Source organism: Mesoplodon bidens, assembly GCF_964165515.1.
Source record: "Mesoplodon bidens genome assembly, chromosome: 10".
NCBI lineage: Eukaryota > Metazoa > Chordata > Mammalia > Artiodactyla > Ziphiidae > Mesoplodon > Mesoplodon bidens.
The window spans coordinates 14,881,266-14,904,387 of record NC_138172.1 but is presented as its reverse complement, the minus strand read 5'-3'; the positions used below and the strand labels follow the sequence as shown (position 1 = coordinate 14,904,387).

General features: G+C 34.7%; 1 protein-coding gene across 1 annotated transcript in view; it reads left to right on the top strand.

Moving 5' to 3' along the window:
- CNTN6 (contactin 6) overlaps window positions 1–23,122 on the top strand; it is a gene marked incomplete at both ends in the record, with an annotated part of 245,183 nt that overhangs the window by 187,683 nt on the left and 34,378 nt on the right. The window contains 1 exon segment of the mRNA XM_081246253.1: window positions 12,421–12,548. Within this exon segment, the coding sequence (XP_081102379.1) occupies window positions 12,421–12,548 (128 nt within the window).

The window sequence follows — 23,122 nt, the reverse complement described above, 5'->3', positions numbered from 1 at the left end:
TAGAACGGTTGAACCAAAGGCTTAACTCTGAAACATTTGGCTGTTCACACCAGTAATTATGCATTAGGCATAAAATGCAACCATAGAAACCAGGAATTTTTTAAAAATTAGACACTGGCAGCAGTGATGTTTTTATTTCTATGCAAATTAAAATGTGTTTGAGTCCATTTTTAATCTCCAGGTAATACTTCTAAACAATCCTTTGCTAGTTAAATCCTCTCAGTTAACTGTACAATGACCCTCAAATCATCTTTGATTAATCAGTTCATGACAAACATATCTTTAGCTATTTAATCTGATTAATATTCCTTTAGTCCATTACAAGTAGTAAGAAAAAAGGGCATGCAGCCATGCATGCCGTGTTTTTCCCCTAGGCACCTGAGAAAAACATATTTTCTGACAAAACATAGCAAAACTGAATTTATTTGTGCTACCGATTGGTGATGCCACACCATGTAGGTTTTTAGTTTGTTTACTTTTCCTACTCCACTCACATCCCATTATACATATAAATTTAAACACACTGTGCCTGATGTTACTCAATACAAGAGACCAAAGGAACACTGTTACTTCTTTGGAGCTAGGGAAGAGGCTAAGAAAATACAAAGGATATAATAACTGTATTTTCTGTAAATTAACTAAATAATTAGGAACCCCCAAACAGGGTCCATATTACCATAATAATTTAAAAAATTTTTATTAAGTACTTTATTAAAACTTTAGTTTCATGATTGGAACTATATAAAAGAATGATTAAAATTTGCTCTATATCCTCTTAGCAAAGGATAAGCAAGCCTTGTCCTTGCTAAGACTGATGTGAATGTATTTCTTTACCTCAACTCTTGTCCTACTTTATATGGCATCAGCAAACGAACTGAAAGTCACTTAGCTAAATAAGCATCATGTTTATATTTTTAACTAGCTTTTACTTTTTTTAAAAATAAATTTATTTATTTTATTTATTATATTTTTGGCTGCATTGGGTCTTCGTTGCTGTGCTCGGGCTTTCTCTAGTTGCGGCGAGCAGGGGCTACTCTGCGGTGCGCGGGCTTCTCATTGCGGTGGCTTCTCTTGTTGCGGAGCACGGGCTCTAGGCACGCAGGCTTCAGTAGGTGTGGCACACAGGCTCAGTAGTTGTAGCTCATGGGCTCTAGAGCATAGGCTCAGTAGTTGTGGCGCACGGGCTTAGTTGCTCCATAGCATGTGGGATCTTCCCGGACCAGGGCTACAACCCGTGTCCCCTGAACTGGCAGGCGGATTCTTAACCACTGCACCACCAGGGAAGCCCTAGCTTTTACTTTTAAACAAAGAAATTATTTGCCTGAGTGATTTTCGGTAAGTTTACTGAATTTATTGGTAATGGTAATAAATATACATCTGCACCTAGAAAGAGAAGACTAAAGGTTTTGTGGTATATACAAACAGAGAACATGTATTTCTTTAGTACCTATGAATTATAGGTATTGTTGAAAAATACAAAACACATAAAGAAGAACAGCTACCATTTGGGATTACTCATTATCCTCTAGGCTTATCTCAGCATTTTTTTTTTTGCGGTACGTGGGCCTCTTACTGTTGTGGCCTCTCCCATTGCGGAGCACAGGCTCAGCGGCCATGGCTCACGGGCCCAGCCGCTCTGCAGCATGTGGGATCTTCCGGACCGGGGCACGAACCCACATCCCCTGCATCGGCAGGTGGACTCTCAACCACTGCGCCACCAGGGAAGCCCCTCAGAATTTTTAATACATTTAAAAAAACTGATTCTCAAAACAAACTGATGTTATTACTACTGTTATCTCCATTTACATGGAAATTTTTATAGAAAGCAAGCAAGTGCCTCCAAAGGAACAGAGCCAACAAGAGAGAGCCAGAACACAAAGCAAAAGCAAGCTGACTTTAGAGTTCATGGTCTTAAAACCCCTATATCACTTGACCCCTATATCATTTAAGCAAAAAATACTTAGCTTTTACAGTCTATTTAGAGAGTGAAAACTTGTCTAAAAAGAAAATTATGACAAAGGAGCAAAGGCAATACAATGAAGCAAAGATAGTCTTTTCAACAAATGGTGCTGAAGCAACTGGACAGCCACATGCAAAAAAAAAAAGAAAAAAAAGAATTTAGACACAGACCTTACACCCATCACACACACAAAAAAGAAAAATAACTCAGAATGGATCACAGACCTAAATGTAGGACAAAAAACTGTAAAACTCCTAGAAGATAACATAGGAGAAAATCTAGATGAACTTGGGTAAGGCCATGACTTTATAGATACAATATCAAAGGCAGATCTCTGAAGGAAAGACATAATAACCTGGACTTCCTTAAAATAAAAAAAACAAAAAACTTCTGCTCTGCGAAACACAATGTCAACAGAACGAGAAGTCAAGCCACAGACTGGGAAAAAATATTTGCAAAATACACATCTGATAAAAGATTGTGATAAAAAATAAATGCCAAGAACTCTTTAAACTCAAGAATAAGAAAACCAACAACTCCATTAAAAAATGGGCAAAAGACCTTAACATACACCTCACCAAACAAGATATACAGATGGCAAATACACATTTGAAAAGATATTCCACAGCATATGTCATCAGGAAAATGTAAATTAAAATGAGATACCACTACACACCTATTAGAATGGCCAAAATCTGGAAGACTAACACCAAATGCTGGCAAGGATATGGAGCAACGAGAACTTTCATTCATTGCTGATGGGAATGCAAAATGGTACAGCCACTTTGGAAGACAGTTTGGCAGTTTCTTACAAAACTAAACATACTCTTATCATACAATACAGATATTGTACTCTTTAATGTTCACCCAAAGGACTTGAAAACTTATGTCCACACAAAAACCTGCACACTGTATAGTTTATAGCACCTTTATTCATAATTGCCCCAAATTGGAAGCAACCAAGTGATTCCTCAGTAGGCAAATGGATAAATAAACTGGTATATCCAGGCAATGGAATATTATTCAGTGCTAAAAAGAAATGAGCTAACAGACCATGAAAAGACATGGAAGAATCTTAAATACATATTACTAATTAAAAGAAGCCAATCTGAAAGGTTACATACTGTGTGATTGCAACTATATGACATTCTGGAAAAGGCAAAACTTTGGAGACAATAAAAAGATCAGTAGTTGCCAAGGGCTGGAGGAGATAAAAATGAACAGGTGGAACATAGAGAATTTTTAGTTCAGTGGAAATATTCTGTATGATATTATAATAATAGATACATGGGCCTCCCTGGTGGCGCAGTGGTTGAGAGTCCGCCTGCGGATGCAGGGGATACGGGTTCGTGCCCCGGTCTGGGAGGATCCCATATGCCGCGGAGCGGCTGGGCCCGTGAGCCATGGCCACTGGGCCTGCGCGTCCGGAGCCTGTGCTCCGCAACGGGAGAGGCCACGACAGTGAGAGGCCCGCATACCGCAAAAAGAAAAAAAAAAAAAAATAATAATAATAATAGATACATGTTATTATATATGTTCCCAAACCCAAAGAATGCACAACACCAAGGGTGAACTCTAAAGTAAACTATGGTCTTTGACTATGACTCATCAGTGTATGTTCATCAGTTGTAACAAATGTACCATTCAGGTGGGGAATGTTGACAACAAGGGAGGCTATGCATATGTGCGGGTACATAGGAAATCTACCTTTCTCTCAATTTTTCTGTGAACCTAAAACTGCTGTAAAAAAAAAATCTTAAAATAAAGGAAAATTCAAAATACAAGGAAACATAATGATTCAGATAATGATTCAGTAGAAATCAGGATCAGAAGACCTGCATCATTGCTGTAGCTAAGTAAGTGATTAAACCTCCCTGATATGAGTTAATTTATTTTTTATTTTTTTAAAATAAAATATCTTATTTCCCTGACCAGGGATCGAACCTATGGCCCCCTTCAGTGGAAGTGCAGAATCCTAACCACTGGATCACCAAGGAATTCCCCATATAAGTTTATTGATGTGGGACAAAACTGCTAATTTTTAATATTTGGGGAGACAGAGAGAGTACTGTGAACTGTAGTGTTTGAGAGGACAGGTGTGATAGAGAAAGCTACATATCTTACTCCAGTTTCCCTAGGACACAAAACTAAGAGTGAAGCAGGTAAATACAGGCAGCAATGTAGGATCATATCTTATTACACTGGCCACTGACTCACTTTAAGCCAAGGGACACACAACAGGTAGGCTGGCATCAGTTAGTCATATAGACTGTCTCCAGACAGAAACTACTTGGGAATAAAAAGACTTTGGAAGGAAAGAAATAGGATTTATCTGCTGGTTGCCCCTTTGCCAGTGGGGTTGTATTATCTGGACCTTTGGCAGCCAATGGAACTAAGAGAAGCTGAGGAGACATATAAGGTGTGTCTGAAATGGTGAAAATCAAAGTAGGCTTGGGAGGATGGATGGAATTCAGACAAGTGGATTGGAGTGCAAATCTTCTGCTAGATACTTGGGGAAGAGACTCTAGGCTTTCATCTGGCAAGTCTCTGAAGGATGTACTCTAACAAATATTTGCAAATTATGAACATTTGTTTTCTCTTTGGGAGTTACACAACTCTTTACTGAAACGAATATTTGTGCTCTTTCCTAACAGGCAGACAAAATAAAAGGGAGAACATATTTAAGAATTCCTTCCATAAATTTTGTTGAATTTTCTGTTATGTGTTTCCCCTTGTTTAGAACTGATTAAAGATAAAAAGTGTATTGTTCTTTGCAGAAGATGATCTACACCATTTAGTAGAGAGACTAGATTTTATTTTCTGTGCCCATTCAGTCATCTCTGTCTTGAGATAGCACTTCATTTTTATTCTGTCTCTATGTTTTTATCTTTTTTGTTATCTCTTTTTTTGGGTTATCTGTTGAGTTTTTTACTATGCTGATGATCTTATAAGGAATAATAAAATACATTTTAATAATCCAGTGATTAAACCTTTAAATTTTCCCTGTACAGAGGTGTGAGATATTTTCTGTATATAACTGCCATTAGAGCTGCTTAAAATTATTGACATAAAAAGACAGAATAGGAACCTTTACTTTGATTTAAATGAGGAAGCTTATGTATCTACTTGTTTGCAGATCACTTTTTGTAGCTTGTTAAAATAAGGAATTTTTAAAAGATAGCTTATTAAATGACAGTGAGATAAGCATAGATATTACACCTTAACTATGCTAATCAGGTGCTAAAATTATTAAAATGTAATGTCAATATTTGATCTAAAATGGATTCCAGGAATGTAAATTGATACAACCACTATGGAGAACAGTATGGAGGTTCCTTAAAAAACTAAAAATAGAACTACCATACAACCCAGCAATCCCACTACTGGGCATATACCCTGAGAAAACCGTAATTCAAAAAGAGTCATGTACCAAAATGTTCATTGCAGCTCTATTTACAATAGCCAGCACATGGAAGCAACCTAAGTGTCCATCAAAAGATGAATGGATAAAGAAGATGTGGCACATATATACAATGGAATATTACTCAGCCATAAAAAGAAATGAAATTGAGTTATTTGTAGTGAGGTGGATGGACCTAGAGTCTGTCATACAGAGTGAAGTAAGTCAGAAAGAGAAAAACAAATACTGTATACTAACACATACATATGGAATCTAAGGGAAAAAAAACGGTCATGAAGAACCTAGGGGCAAGACGGGAATAAAGACTCAGACCTACTAGAGAATGGACTTGAGGATATGGGGAGGGGGAAGGGTAAGCTGGGATAAAGTGAGAGAGTGGCATGGACATATATACACTACCAAACGTAAAATAGGTAGGTGGTGGGAAATAGCCACATAGCACAGGGAGATCAGCTTGGTGCTTTGTGACCACCTAGAGAGGGGGGATAGGGAAAGTAGGAGGGAGGGAGATGCAAGAGGGAAGAGATATGGGAACATACGTATATGTATAACTGATTCACTTTGTTATAAAGCAGAAACTAACACACCATTGTAAGGCAATTATACTCCAATAAAGATGTTAAAATTTTTTAAAAAATAATAAAATAAAAAATGAATTCCAGTGGGACATTTTACCTAAAACCTAAATTGTGCAGAGCCAAAATTTATACATACTTTCCTCCTTCTTATCTAACTCATTTTAATCCAATCTATTTTACATTTTCTAGATATCAGTAAAATTAAACTGTCAATTAAAATTTCATGGTCTACAGTATTATCTTTAGACAGAAGTGGAAGCAATACTCCAGTTAATAATCTAACTATAAAAATAGAAATATTGCTCTAGTTTCAGCAATATGAAATTGTAGTTGTCCAATGTCCTAATTTCTCTGAGTTTAAGAAATTTAGCTATTGCTAATCTACTATGTCCTCAAATTTTGTGATAGGCTATGGTCAATAACTAAACAAAAAAAAATCAGAGCCTTCCTCATTTGCTATTCATATGGGGTCCACATAATATAGATCTGTTTTTTCTATATATATGTAGGTAAATCAAAATTTGGACATACATTAGATTAGTTGTAGTGATAAACTAGATGTGAATGCTAATACCTATTGTATTTATGAAGCTTGTAATGAATTGGTATCATGTACAACTTAGGAAAGCAAGGGTAAAAATATTTGACATTAGACTAATTCCTTAGAATGACACAAAATTTGACACACATGTTCCAGGTAAAAGACTCCTATGAGTTCACTCGATGTCGTAGTCTATCTTCCTGATGTTTTATTCACAATAGCTCATCAAGTAGAAGGCAAAGGGTATGAAAGTAGAAGGTAACTAGTTAAGGCATCCATTACTTTTGTTTTCGCTTTATGCTACTAACGTTCCCTGACAGTGGGAAGATTGAAACGTTGGATGTTCAATCACACCACATAGTCTGCCTTCAACTTATCAGTTAACCTTGAAATGTTTACATATGTTGGTGGCTCAGTTTTCTACATTTTCTGTTTTCTAATGTGACTATAAAATCTCCCAATGTCACTTGACTGTCAGACACAGCTTGTAGTTCTGAATTTCTACCTTTTTAATGCCCAAATGCAATTAGAAGAATAGCATGATAAATTACAAATGCTAACTATTAGTTTTTCTATTGTTGAATGGTCATAATATATCTATACATGTAAATGTCTTTAAATTCTAATTACTGTGTAACATTTTAAACGCAATCCCTTAGTTTGTGATTAATCATCTGAATAGAATACTAAGCTTTGGTAATTTGGGGGAAATTTTTCTATTTGATTGTGTGAACAGGTGAAATATTCTAATTAAGTGGATATTTGAGAATAGACACCAGAGAGGAACATTGTTATCACTGAACTGTGAAATGATTATAGAGGAAGAGTTAAAGAGCAAACATACATACACCGTAAGTCAAGTATTAGAACTTGGTGACACCAAGGACTGATAACCATATTGTAGTTAAAGCCACAAAACATACTGCTGAGTCCAGTCAGATCAAAGTGTTTTTTAAGACATCAGGCAGGAGTAAGAATCACAGCGAGAATTGAAAATGCTGGTCCGAGTCACGCAGAAGAGCAAAGACCAAAAACTAGTATCAGCAAAGAATACAAATAAGATTAATAGCTAGCATTTAATTAATTCAATTCTTATGACAACCTATTTCCATTTCTAAAATAAAAATGAGAGCAACGCGGATCGGAAAGATTGACTCCACAAGTACAGACACGAAGTGGCATGAATTCAACGAAGGGTCTTAGGCAGTGAAACAAAACACTGGGAAAAATCTTCTGGCATTAGGCTCCTTTCAAAAAGCCTGGCATATACCTCTCAGGTCCCTTTGTTCAAACTGAATTGTGACAAAACACTTCCTTCTTTCCTTGTTGTGACTGCTCATGGAGTTACAGAAGTGCTTACATTTTTTGGCAGGATGAGAAAATGTTTCATTAAAAACCTACTTATTGATGGCTAACCAGGAGTAGGGCATAGACAGGGCTGAGCATTTTAAACAGTTTATATCATTTACTCCTCATGACTCAGTGACACAGGTAATATTAATATCCCCATGTTACAGATGAGAAAGCTGAAGACTCTTGCACAGTTGAGTAACTTGGACCCAGTAATACAGATATTAAATATTAAGGCTCAGATTCAGTCACAAGCAATTGACCCCAAACTCCACGTTTGCTAATAACTGTACTACATTATTGCATAGGACAGTGTAACAGAAGAAGAAAAATAATCCTTAGTATTAATATTGCCATCATTATTACCTCATGTTTATGGTTAAAACTCTCCTATAGTAGGGTAGATCAAACTCGCCTTTAAGATTTCACAAACGCTTAGAACTCTGAGGAATGTGCATATATGCACACACACAAATGTTCCATCACATTTTGGGGAGTTATTGGATTCCCTGAAGGTCAGATTATAAACCTCCATATTAAAGATCATTCTATGCAAATACAATTTTATATATATGTTTATATGTGCTCAAATTTGTGCTCTAAGTAACTATATTATTAGTAAATTATACTTTGTAAACTTGAAGTGAAAGAGCCCTTCTTAAAATAAGTGCTTCCTGGTGTAAAGAGAAAGGCATGGTTGGAATCTTGTTGCTACACTACCGAGTGTGTACCTTAAGGTACCCACTTCTTTCCATGCCTCACTTTCCTGACTTGTAAAATGGGAATGATAACAATAGTAAGCCCAGAGGTTTACTTAATAAGTCAATGAATTGACATTTATTATACACTTAGTAGAGGACTTGTGCAGAGTCAGCTTACAATAACAGTTCACAACCTGCTTGTGTTTTGACCAATGAGTTTAGTGTGAAAAAGAATATCCTTGATACTAACATTCTCTATTTCTTACATACCTATTATAATATCTAACATAGTGCCTGGAACACAATAGGTATTTAATAAATATTTGCTGAATAAATTTAGAAGGAAAAAAAGTTTAGCATTGTTCTATTTCCAATCAGGCATTAAAATTGCTATTAAATTTTTAGAAGCCTTACCATATTCCATAGTACCAGATATTTTCCTATATGCTTTTATGATCTATTGTCTATTAGCAGTGTAATCTCAGCATTAAGTGCTAATTTAAATAAATATCTGTATTATATGTAATCAATCACTTCACTGTCTTTTGCTTTCTTCTCTGTAACTTATATTCTGTTTGCTAATTATTTATGCAAATTTCCATTTTTATCACCAGAGTGTTTTCTCAGTTTTTCAGTTAGCCAAGCATATCTATACTTGTGGTTGTGATTTGTTTTTAAATACCAGAGAGTCTTGTATGAATAAAGACAATTTTTTTTTTTTTTTTTTTTTTTTTTTTTTTTTTTTTGTGGTACACGGGCCTCTCACTGCTGTGGCCTCTCCCATTGCGGAGCGCAGGCTTCAGACACGCAGGCTCAGCGGCCATGGCTCACGGGCCCAGCCACTCCGCGGCATGTGGGATCTTCCCGGACCGGGGCATGAACCCGTGTCCCCTGCATCAGCAGGCGGACTCTCAACCACTGCGCCACCAGGGAAGCCCAAGACAATATTTTAATGTACTTTATTAATATATCCTTTCGAACCCTCCAGGTGCTATTTTAAATATCTTTTAGAATATTTCAAAAGAAGGATAGAAAAAGTCAGTCTTTATCTTTCTCTATGAATGTTACCAAAACTATCAATTAAAATGTTCCAGTACATTTTTACACGTGCATCCTTCCCTATCTGAAACTGTCAATTGCTCAGTTTTCTTAATACAGTTGGATGTTAATTGGGTGTTATTTCTTTTTTTTTTAAATAATTTCTACTAAGCCATGTTTTGATATGTGAGAGAACTGGAAATTCTCACTTTTCTTTAATAGTTTTTGTTTAATTATTCTGCATAAATTTAGGGTTATGATTAGATAGTTTGAGACCATCTACACTGTTAAAGATTAAGTTTTCTTACTATATTTTAACATCTCTTATTAATGAAAAAATAGTAAGTTGAAATATTCATACCATTTACTATGTGATAAAAACTCTAATTATAGTTAACTGTCTAGCTTTCTATATCCTAGGGCACTAGGGATAATTACTTTTTTAATCATCTAGTTTTAATAAATGATACATTGGTTTGGTTACTAGTTTGGTTATATTCATAAAACATTTAAATCTAAGATTTTTTATTCTTTTGCACATTTTTGCATATTTATCTATGAAAACAAAATGGATTCTTGCTTAGACATAAAGATAATCTCTACAGACTAAAGTTTGATTTATAATGAACTGAGCAATGTTCTCAAACTTTATTGTGCATACTAATTACTGAAAATCATGTTAAAATGCAAAGTTTGATTCAGTAGGTCTGGGATGAGACCACATTTTGAGGAGCAAACACCTAAGACCATCTTAAGGGCCTCTAATGATGACTCAGCAGATATTTCTTGAACATCATAGTCAACATGCAGAATTATTTACTACAAGTGACACAAAGTGATGGTTCTGGAAAGAGCACGAGCACTAGAGATACTCAGTTATAATTTTCAATTCATTCTTTGATGCTTATTAGCTGCTTAATCTTGAGCAGATTTTAACTTTTCCTAGTCTTAGTCTGTCTTCTTATTATCTGAAGCTTGAGAAATGTCAATTGATTGACTAAGATTTCAAAAGAAATAATCAGTTTCAATGATGACAATTTCAGTTCAATTCAACAAACATTACTGAACATACACAATGAGCCTGAAAAGGGTGGTGGACTTAGGGTAATATTAAACCACAGTTTGTATGAATTGTCCTTTTCGGAAAGCTAAGTGAAAAATTATGACATATAAACATTGGCATTACTAGCTGGGAAGTTTGTCTGATGGTCTTTAGCTATCAGCAGATACATATTTCTTTAACATTTAAAATGTTTTTTTGCCAAAATTTAATGTTTCTGTGTTGCTTAAAATTCTTAGTTATTCCTAAATTCTAGAGGTAAGTGATGTACCCAAATGTCTCTCACATCGACCTCTTCTAATTGAATCAGGTGAAGAATTGTTTCTGGCCATAAGTTTGCTGCATACTGGAATAGCTTTGTTACTGTGTCAATAGCGGTATGATTCGATTGTTAGTATAAACTGGGATCAAGAAATCTAGACGTTTCAGAAATTAAATGTCAAACGTTCACTGTTGGGGAATACTCCAAGAAAATGACTTAAAAGAAATATGATTATGTGCCATAGAACATTCTAAACCCAGATGTGGCCCCTTCCACTCACTTGACAACAGAATATGGAACTTGTCACTGATAATAAACCCAACATCATAAGCTGGTTTCATACAAACTGTAGTTGGCTGATGTTCTCTGTGTTTCAAATTGGGTTATTAATTATATTAGCTACATTTCTTGTAATACACATATTAGAAACAATGATATGTTTGCAATGAGAGAAATACTGTTTTGTTACTGTTAATGGATGTGACATGCATGCCAACTCTCTTTCCTTTCATTCCTTTAAAGCCATTATCATTACAAATGAGTTTTCACTCCTTATTTTTCTGCAACTCTGACTACCCACTAGTGTTTTTAGAGCTGTGTTTTTAAAAGGTCGTTAATTAAATTTATAAGACATAAAATCGGGCACATGGTTTTGTTTTGTTTTTCATTTTTTGTCTCCTTACTAAAACATTTGATGATGATTTTGCCAAGAAACCAATCTTAGGGGTTCCCTTGATTACGACAGTGTTCTGACATTTGCTTTTGACTATTTCTGAGTTTCAGAGAAAATTTCATACGAATCATTTTTTGAAAGATTGGAACTTCTTAAATAGCTCTCTCTCCATTGCGTACTATATGAATACATGTATTTTAGGAATATTTAATTCAATCTGATTCTTGAAGCCTTCATTCTTTTTACTTCTCTCTTCCTCTTTTTAATGGGACAGGCCATATAACAAGATGGCCTGAGCCCTCTGGCTATGGAACCCCATGGATGGTTCCTTCAACTCACTAGCACAAGCAAATATTGTCATGGTTGAAAACCCTGTTGTTTGGTAGCTGAAAGTCCTAAGTAAAAACTGGTCTATAAAGCCACAGAGTAAACAATGTGAAAATTGGCTTGCGTTTCTCTAACGCCAAGTTCGGTTTTCACCAGAGTTGATTTTTCAAAATGCATAGTAACTAGTTGTGTTTGTTATTAATCAAGCAAATGGGCATTGTAGCACCAAGCACTCATTTGATTTTTAATGTGCATTGAAATCAGCAATGATAATTCAAGTTACAGCAAAATAAGTATCAGTACTGTGTCAGAATAAAAACAAATGTCATTTATTCTAATATGTGGATTCACAGATTGCTCACAATTAAAAGCAGGATAATAGGAAAGGAATACATTCATATTAATAAATGCATCCATGGTTTCAGTAATGCTTTAAAATGAAAATAGGTCGTTAAGACTTACCAGTTTTAAAGAGCCTTACTTATGCTAATTACACATTTTCTTTTTAGAGTGTTTATCCTGAAGGATGGCAGCCTCAAGATACATAATGTTACCAGGTCGGATGCCGGATCATACACTTGCATAGCTACAAATCAGTTTGGTGTTGCCAAGAACACTGGCAGCCTAGCTGTAAAAGGTATTTTACTATCTTCATTTGTGCTTGAAGAACATTGGAGATATGTATGCATATCATGACCTCTATCACAGTGTCAACCCTGTATCATATTGTATATGTGAAATATTTGATTTCACATTTTATTTAAGAGTTGTGTTCCCATATTCATTAATAGCATGCTCACTTTGCCAGTGGAATAACACGGTAGATGTGAATACCTTGGCAGTTGAAAAGCTGTCCAGCGGGTAATTAGACAAAACTAAAACTTGAACTAAAAATTTTGGATTTCCACACATGCCTCAGTGTGGGGAAGCCATGGACATTCTGTTGACGTCAGTGGGTAATATTTTTTTTGTGAGGTTTCCTTCAGAAACTCATTTTGTGTAAAATTTTTACCTGGATGTAAGGCTGCCAAGTGCATAATCAGTTCGTTTATTTCTATAACCCTAAGTACATAACTAGTGAAATGCAGACTCTCTTACATTCACCTTAATAAGCAGTTCTTTGCAAAGAAAAAAAAATTAAAACATTAGTGTCCATTTGAGTTATTATTAGATTCCCATCACAGTAAACACATATGCTCACACAACTTCAGATGGCAAAAGTGAATACCTTAGTCTTGAGACTTTTAAACTAGTATCAGTCCAAATGTAACTACTATCACCAAGGGATATAATTAGCATTAGATGCATCTATTCCCCATCTTTGCTACTTTACTTTATTGAACCTCAGCTCATAAAACTAGTCTGTTTAGGGGGAGCCAGGTCACTTTTATCATTTTATTGCCTCTTGGATGACAAAAATGACTGTCTTGAAAGACGAGTTTGAGCAGCTACTTAAGCCCAAATGATTAAATTCAGCAATTGATACTTTATCATAATTTCTATTAAAAATGAATAAATACAATAAAAAGTAGTTAGCTGCTATACTTCAACTATCCTTTAAAATGTCTCAAGGAAAATAAACACTCATCTTTATCCTTGGAAGATATTTCTTCCAACTTTATCTCAAGCCTATTACATTATGCCAACAATTGTCTGAAACACTCAGGGGAAATGTAAATGATAGAACTTGTATCAAAATTCAACCAGTGTTGCATATTTTGAAAAACTTCACTTCTTTAAGATTGTATTGTCATCAGGTTTTTAAGACAGGTATGGACTTAATGTTTCAAGGAATGTGCTGTAGCTATATTTAATAATAGGGAATTTCTCCAGCAAAGTTTTGGCAATACTCATGTACTGAAGAGTGGGAATGCTTTATGTGTGAAGAACTAACATGTCCATTAAGGAAAAAAAACAGAGGAGATTACCTTATTTCAAATTAAGAAACTACAGGTGGTATGCACTCATTTTTATTACAGCAGAAGATTAAAATATGGTAGAGGATAAAAAGGCATTGCAGTTAATTCTTACAGGTATGGAGAAATCCAGGAGGAGTTAAAATATGAAATTTTAAGGATGAAGACATCAGTAGTGGAAACGTAGTTTCTCAAAGAAAGTTTTGGTAGAATACTGGTGATGGGTGAGTAGGACCAATAATTTTCCTGCTAAAATACAATGATGGGGATGCTTTCACCCCAGAGACTAAGAAAAAAAGTTAATAGATTGAGCTAAATGGATAGTTTCTTTTCCTCAAATGTTTCTTTAGGCTAAATGCTGTCTTAATGCTGTCAATTACTAATTAATGGAAGAAAAGTAAAAGGAGAAGACTCACATAAATGTGAGAAACTCAGGAGCAGCTACTAACTTAGTTCTAATTATGGAATTTGGATATTGTAGAGGTGAAACATAGCCATGTTTCTTACTAAATAGGTTCCTAATTCTTAAGGTACAATCAAGTTGATATGTATTTTGGGATATTCCACAAAACACACCATAATCCTCAGGCACTCCACTCTGTCTATGAGTAAGAAAATAACTAAGATTGCTCAGTTAAAAAACTGATATATTTTTGTTTATTTCTAGTGTTTTTTTGCTGGAGCTATTGAAACAAAATTATCTCAATCTACATTCCTGGTCAACTTTATCTTTTCTACTCTTTCTTCTTCTGTGGCACATTTCATCTTCTTACAAAGGATATAATTCACTTATTTACATGTATTTTTTTCCCCTATATGTCCCTTCCTCTAGAAAAGAAGCATAAAGAAGGCAGGGACATTACAAATTCTAGTACAGTCCTGGGAACTGTATGTGTTCAATAAATTTATTGACTGAGTGAAAGGATCTCACCTCATTCCCCTTAGTTCTCAGAGATAATTTCCATCCTGACTTCCTTACTCTAAAATCTGAAAGTTTTCAATTTTTCAGGGTTTATGCTTGTTAGAATGCTTCACAATAAAGAACATCAAAGGCAAATAACAAACTTGTAAATGTTTTCACTTTCCCAATTTTACGGTTTGTAGTTGCATAATTCTAATACATAGAGAAACCCACACTCTGAAAGGGGGGACAGATATGAAAATACATGAAAATCTGAAAGACTTCATGCAGAGAACTCACTGTTCTGGTATTTTCAGCATAATACCAGAGGATGATTTACATATGCAAAAAGGGCTTATGTCAATATGCATGAATATCAAGTTATTTTCACTCATTTATATCTAATAATGGGAAGGAAATTGTGTTTGTTATTTTTAACCTTCATGAAATATCCACGTCCCATTTTAAAGGGATTTGGGGATTTCTTGCTTCTGTGCCATTGACAGTAACCACCATATGCAATATAAATAAACACATACATACATAGTAACACATACATTAAAAAAAACTACATAAACACAAAATGTGTACAGTATGGATAAAAGCATCTTTAGAAACTTTGCTTTATTACTGATCTGTAATGTATAATCTTTATTAAACTGTGGGATTTTTACACAAATACAGTTCTAAGATAAGTCTATCATTAGCATAGCTTCTTAACTAGACTGCTATCTCTAATTCCCTTTCATGTGGGAATGTTGAAGGTATCACTGCCAAAATTATTATTTTACAACCTACAAATTTGAAGCTTTAATGTGAGAAGGAATCATAATCCTATGCATTGATTCAAACATTTTCTTGACTATTAAGAGTGTAGCCATTTGGCTGTTTGTTAAGACGATTTAATACTTCTCTGTGTATGTATGTATATGTGTGTGTGCACCTGTGTATGTGTGTGTATGTTTGCATTTTCTTGTCTATAATGTTCATCTGATTGTCATTATACAGTCAAATATAATTTTATTTCTCAAATCAAAATCTTACAGTGACCTTTCTGGTAATAGGGTGGTAAGGAGCAAATAAGAAATTTCAGTAAAGCTGATAAAACAATCATCTTTCTTTGAATTTACTTATCTGCCTCAGTCATGCAAAAAATGTTATTGTTAGATAACACACAAAAAGATAATAGTTACAGGACTAAGATATTCTCCAGCTTAGTTTTTAGCTGATATGGCTTATCTGTGTCAAGAGGATTCAGAAGTTATCTGCACTGTACGTTGGAAATTTCTATTCCACTATGCAACAGGATAAAGCAATTTGTTATTCAGCATAGGGAGTGCAATTAGCACCAGCCTTACCAGAGCCCCGGCAGATGCCCAGTGTAATTTGAGGACATGTTCCACAGGCACAGACAGAGAATGGAAAGGAAAGAGAGTTTAAATGTTTTCATTTTGGGGGACTTAGTACAATTACAATGTGTACATACACTAAGAGGTGTATGAAAATCACATAAAAGGGGAAATTATTTGATCTGGCATTTGGAAAATTATTAAAAAGCAGAGTAACAGCAGGCTATAAAATTGATCTTGTTTGCAGGCAACATTTGTTTTCGTTTCCCCACTGGAGAAGTTTTGGATGTCCAATTATAGGCCTCATTGCTTCAGCATTATTTTCAACTGAAATGTCGGAATTTGGAAAAGCATATCTAATGTGCAAATTAAGTTTATTGCTGCTCATTTAGTTGTTTATTCTTTGTGATAGAAGTCTTTATTTTATCAGCATGGAGAGTGGCCTATCCATTTTCTCCAGTGGATGAGGGTGTTCACTAATATGGTTCTACATTTACTAAGAGAAATATCGAGATAGGTAGATAATTGGAGGCTTTGTTGCTTTACACTACAGTTTAAAAGATTTGAGGTGTTGAGCCCAGCTGTATCCAGAAGCCTAGCTTCACTGAGTAAACCAAAAATACAATTTCACATAAATGACAAGACACAATGGAATACATCCATCTTTTTGTAGTGATTGAAGTCTCCCAGTACTGCTAATATCTTTCCCCAAATATTTAATTCTACATTCCAATTTTCTACAAGAATGAATTAAAACATTTAATAGAAAGAAGACATTGATTTAAAAATTATTAATGGAAGTATTCTTAAGGTGAAAAAATATATAGTGAATTTTTATACTGTCTAGAAATGAAATTTTCTTCCCCCCTCCAGTACTGAAAATAACGCTGAGTTCTTGAGACCTGAATTCCATAATCTCTTCAAGTATAAAGGAGAAAACAAACAAAAAGCTTTCATGTAAGCAAACACAATAATATCAATATTATTTTAGTCTTCATAACAATTTAGTTCATAGTCTTTTAAAAATATAGCACATATCACTCAGATGAAATTTCCAGGCATGTTAATAAGCAGCCTTTTTTCTTTTAAATATATATTATACAATATATAACGTAAAGGATGTTATATATTAATTATAATTAATGAATTATAAGTCTGCACTTTTTTATTATGCAAGAAAATTTTCACTGAACCTATTATTGGTTAAAATTTTGCTTTGTTTTATCTATTCTTAATAAAAATAGGGGGTGTATAGCTTGTGCTTTATACCAAATAAAGAGGCCAGACAGATGAGTACATACCACTTCTTAAAGAGATGAAAAGCAGAAACTTTGAAATTAGATTAACTAGTTCAATTACTAACTAGCATGAAATCCTAAAGAGTTTGTTTTTGCTGTTTGCTGTTGTATTCTTTATTATTATCATTAATTATACTCTATTAAATATACATACTCTGCTCCAGGCACTGTTATAGCTGCTTTATGTATATCATCTCACTGGACCCTCCGAACAACACTTTTAAGCAGATGATCATTAGAGATTAAGGCATAGACGTCTGAAAGTACTTGCCGAGGTCCCTTGTTATTAAGTGGCAGACCTCTTTTTTCCCTTCTTTTTTACCTTCTAGTAAATTTATGTAATAATACTTACATGAGACACTTTTACATGACATTGTTTGAAGTTCAAAGAAAATAAAACTATAGTAACTTGCAGATATTAGTACTTCCCCCTAAATATTTCAGTTTTCCTTTGTTAAATAGAGTTCAATATTTGTTTATATCTTTATCATTTGAGGTAAACTTTACATATATAATGAAATGCATGTCTTAAGTGTACATTTGCTGAATTTTGGCAATGCGTACACCTGCATAACCCCTAACTCTACCAAGATACATTACCACCATCCTATAGAATTTCCCTCATGCCCCTTCTTAATCAATCCCTACCCCCACCCCAGTCCTAGAAGCAAGTACTGTTACGATTTTTTTCTGCCGTAGATTTCATACGAACGTAATCATACAGAATATACTCTTTGGCATCTGGCTTCTCTCACTCAGCTTTAATCACTAGCTGTCAACCTTCTGTTTTTATTAAAAATGAAAACTAAACAAAACTTTACCAACAGTAGGTTTAATCTGGGTAATAAAAAAAAAATCTTGAATTATAAATATCTTTGTCTCCAGTTTCCTTCCCAAACTTGTACACACTTGTGCCCTGAGTATTGGGTTAGGAATTGGAAGTTCAGTAATTTTTTTCTTGATTCCAGTCTGAAGCTAAAAGAAGTAATTAGACTCCTCTGTTACTTGGGCATTCTATTTCTAAACCAGCACAGTGGTCACTCAAGCTCTAGTGACATTTTTTTAGGAAAAATGTGTGTCATTACAACATTAAGAAAATAAACCCCTCAGATGCAAGCTCTATTTTAGGTCTGTGGATCCTGAACACTCAAGGAAACAGTTATTAGCAAATTCTTTCAAGCCAAAAAAAGGAATGGGGTAGGAGTGGGGCAAGGGGGTGTAGAGGGGAAAAATAATCAAATGAATTGATTGACTCTGATTCTCCTCTTCTGGATTTTATTTTCTCATTTCATCTACCTTTATCCCAACATAAATGTTCAGAAGAAAACATTTTCTATTAGGTCCTGTAGCCAGGTAAAGTAAAATTTCCTCATTCCATCCCTTTTAAAACTACAGAACACTTCAACCTGATGTTTTACTACAACCCAGCATAAAGTTACAGTTGGAGGACTGAGTGAATGCTATCTATTTATAGGAAATGTAAATATGATCCCATAAATAGTCATTGCCTATTATGTATTACTGCTTTGAAAGTGAGTAGTTGGCATATTTAATTCATTAAGCAGAATCTACAGTGCATGCTCTTTTTAAATAGATGTCAGGCTCTGTTTTGATTACTTGTTAATATAGAAGATCTGTGTTTACATTTTACATTATTACTTGCTAGGGAAGTTTTCGGTGTTACCTTGTATGATACTTAGACTTGTTTTCTCATTTAGACAACTTAAATTTTAGACAATTACTTTCTCCAGACAATTCTTCATTTGTTTCTTTTACTCTGGGGTTCAGGGTAGTCTTTTAATATTTGTTCTAAATCATTTAAATATTGAAGTGGAAGATAAATGGGTAATGGTAACTGCAGAGAAACTGTAATATACTGACCATGGTTACTTTGTACATTGGAATTAAATCATACTCTGCATATGGTGGAATGTAATATAAATACCAAGTACTGCATGTAGATTTTAGTGGATATAGAACAAAACAACCTAGCCTACTGTAAGTATATGTATAAAGAGGAAAAATGTATTAATAAAGATTAAAAACTCCTCCATTTCTTGCTTGCTAGAGGTGGGGAATTAAAGACTCTATCACACTGATTTCCTTCTTTGTTTGTTTTCTCTACAGGGTTTATTTCAGAGTACTAGCTTTGATTTTCCTGTGCTTTCTTTTCCTAGAGTTAGTAATTTTCTTGTTTGTTTGCTTAGTTTTCTATGGACTTGGCAACAATTCATCCCTCAGTTCTATCTCAACTTTCTTCCTTTAATATCAATCTACCTTTGTGTTGGGGAGACTGGTTTCCTAAGCACCCTACCTTTCTCTTGACATACTTCCTCATTTGGGTAGACTGCATCTTCCTATGGATTTCTGAGAATTTAAGAAAAATGCAATGTTTTTGAGATCTTTCATGTTTGAAAATGTCTTTACACTATGATTACATTTGATTGATGGTTCAGTTGGAAACAGAATTCTGGATTGGAAATCAGGATTCTTCATAAATTTGGAGATGTTACTCTGCTCTAAAAGCTGAAGCCATTTTGATTTCTGACCTGTTGTTTGTTGACATCTTTTTTCTCTCTCTCTCTAGAAGTCTGTTTTTCCCAGTGTCCCACAATTACATGATGATGTGTCATAGTGTAAATTTATTTTCAACCTTTTTACAGGGCATTTGGTGTACTTTGTCATCCTGGAAACTCGTAGTTCTTGGTCCTGGAATATCTTCCCAAATAATTTAATAATTTACTCCATTTCTTTTTCTGAAATCCCTATTATTTAATAGATTTCCTAAACTGGTATTCGAGTTTATGCGTGTGTGTATGTATGTATGTATGTAACTATTTACCTATCTATGTATATAATATTGTATTTTATATAATTATATATATATATATTTAGATACATATAATTTATATACATGTTCATGTCATATATATATATATATATATATATATATATATATATATATATATATACACACACATACACACTTTTGTTTGTTTCTCTCTCCTCATATCCATTTTATAGCTTTGTTGCTCTATCTTCTAGGAGATTTTCTCAACGTTATCTTCCAGACTTTCTATTGTATTTTTGTTTTTGGTATTTTGAAAAAATTTCTAAGTGTCCTTTTATTTTCTGGCCTTGCTCTTTTTCTCCCCCTTCCTCTGAAAATATTGCGTGTAGTTTTTCTCTTTTCTAGTTTATTTTTTATGCATGGTCTCTGTTGTCCCAAACTACTTTCTTCTCTTTCTTTGTTTTAATCCCTATCCTTTATTAAGAGGTGTACAAAGATACTTTGTACATTTGTTGTCTGCTCATATTTAAGAGTGGGTCACTAAAAGTCTTACAGAAAGCTCTGATCAAGCGTGGGGATTTTTGAATGACTGGACTTCACATTTAGATGATCTGGCCAAGATATTTCCTTGGAAAACTCTAAGGTCACTATATTTGGATCTTTTCTTGTAGGCTCATCAGATCCCTAGGAAAATGTCCCTCACCTCCCACCCAGGTTTCCTGCCTGGAGAGCAAAGGCCCAGCAGACAGCACCCTCAGAACTGCATAAGGTTACAGCACATGGATCTCAGCCCTCACCCTGTACATGTTTCCTTAATTCTGCTATTTTCAGTAGAAGCCCCCCACCCTTAACTGCTTGGTGACCAGAAGTTCAGAGACCCTCTGTTGCATATCCTCTCAGGAAAGTAATTTGCTGGTCTTCTTCTGAGATGGGAAAACATTCTTGAGACAAAATAGCATCCTATTCATAAACTCCAAAATGAATTAATTTATAAAGACATGCTAAATAAGTTTTCTCCTCAGCCTTCCCACTGCCAGCCTATGACTGACCTTTACAGTAAGTCAGTTAGAAGTCATTCAACTTCATTCCAGTTCCTCAAATTTTGTCTCCCCTTTTCATCTCTGTTTTGGTGGATTAATGTCTTAGAAAAAAAATTTCTTTTGGCATCATTTTTATATGTTTATAAAGAACTTGAAGTTAATACTATGTAATCAATTATCATCGTCAGGGTGTTGTACATCCTATTTTTTATTGTGATACTATTTTTCTCTGCTAATATTTAGAAGAAGTCAAGCTTTAGCTATTTTTTGCTTAAACAAAATTTGTCAAGTAATCTAGAAAGCACAGTTTGGGAGATTATGGGTCATGGACTCAAATCTTCCACTTGTACACTAGATATGATTCCCTCTCACATTCAGGGACATTCTCTCTCTCTCTCTCTCTCTCTCTCTCTCTCTCTCTCTCTCCCGTTACCCCCTCCCTCTCCCTCACTTGTCTTTTTCATCTCTATTATCCCCTCTAATGCATCACTCCCACAACCGTACTTGCATATTGTTACTCCCATCATTAAAAAGCTGTCATTTTCTGACCTTACTTCCCCTCCGGCTACTGCCATATTTGAATTTTCTCCTTTATATCAAAACTCTTTTAAAACGTTGTCTATACGTGCTTGCTTTTTTCAATCTTTCTGGTCAATTCTGTTTTGAATCCATGCAACCAGGCTTTTTTCCTACAATTTCATCAATACTGTTCTTAACAAGGTGACTAGTAGTCTCCACACTGTTTTATCCAGCGGTCAGTTCTCAGTCATCTTACTTAACATATCAGACTACTGATCACACACTTCTTGATACACATTTCTCACTTGGCTACCAGGACATAGTATTTTTCAGGTTTTCCTTTAACATCTTGAGTCACTCCTTTTCAGTTTCCTTTTCTAGTTCCTCTGAATCTTACCAATTTCCTAAATTTGGAATATCACAGGGAACTGTCCTCGAATTAAAATCTACAAGCTAATTCCCAAAATGATAACCCAGCTTAATTATCTATCTTAATCCCAAATCCAACTGCCAATTTATCTTCACTTACCAATTTACTATATCATAACACTAACCTCCTAATTCTCACTCCCAGAACTTGCTCCTGCCACAGTAAATCCCCACTATATTAATGACAGCTTACACCGACACTTGCTCAAGCCAAATCCTTGTAGTCATTTCCATTCTTTTCCTTCTTTCAAACCCCATATCCCATTGTCCAACAAATGGCCTCAGCATCAAGATATGTAAAGAATCTAACCAGGTCCCATAACTTCAATGACCAAACATTAGTTTAAACCATACTGTCACTTTCCCAAAGTGTGTCTCTAGCACAGAGATACCCAACTAAGTTTATTTTGCCTCCTAGGGGACACAGGGCAATGTGTAGGGATATTTCTCGTTGTCACAACTGAAGGATCTACTAACATCTAGTAGGTAGAGGTCAAAGATGCTGCTAAATATCCTATAATGCACAAAACAGCCTCCCCACCTCACTCTGAATCCACTTACACATACATGAGACAAAATATAATCTGGCCCAAAATGATAACAATATTGAAATTAAGAGACTCACCCACAGTCTCAAAAGTATGGGTCTCAATTCCATCTTTGTCTCCCTTCTAGAAGCTTGAATGTTCCTATTAAACTGTAGATGAGTTTTTTGCCTCTGTTATGGAAATCCTCTAAAGGCTCCTCAGTTTGGTGTTGTTTCATTTGCTCAGTATTCACACTGATGTACACCTGGAAGAAAGTAAGGGTTCAATACTAATTAAATGGTTTTGAATAAAATATTGAATAAACAATTAGTATCTTTTTATGTTAAGGGTTTCTACATCTGTCCAAAGTAGTGCTCACTTCTTTTTCCAAATGACATTAAGCATCATACTTTCAAGCTATTATCTAAAAAGCTACTGATA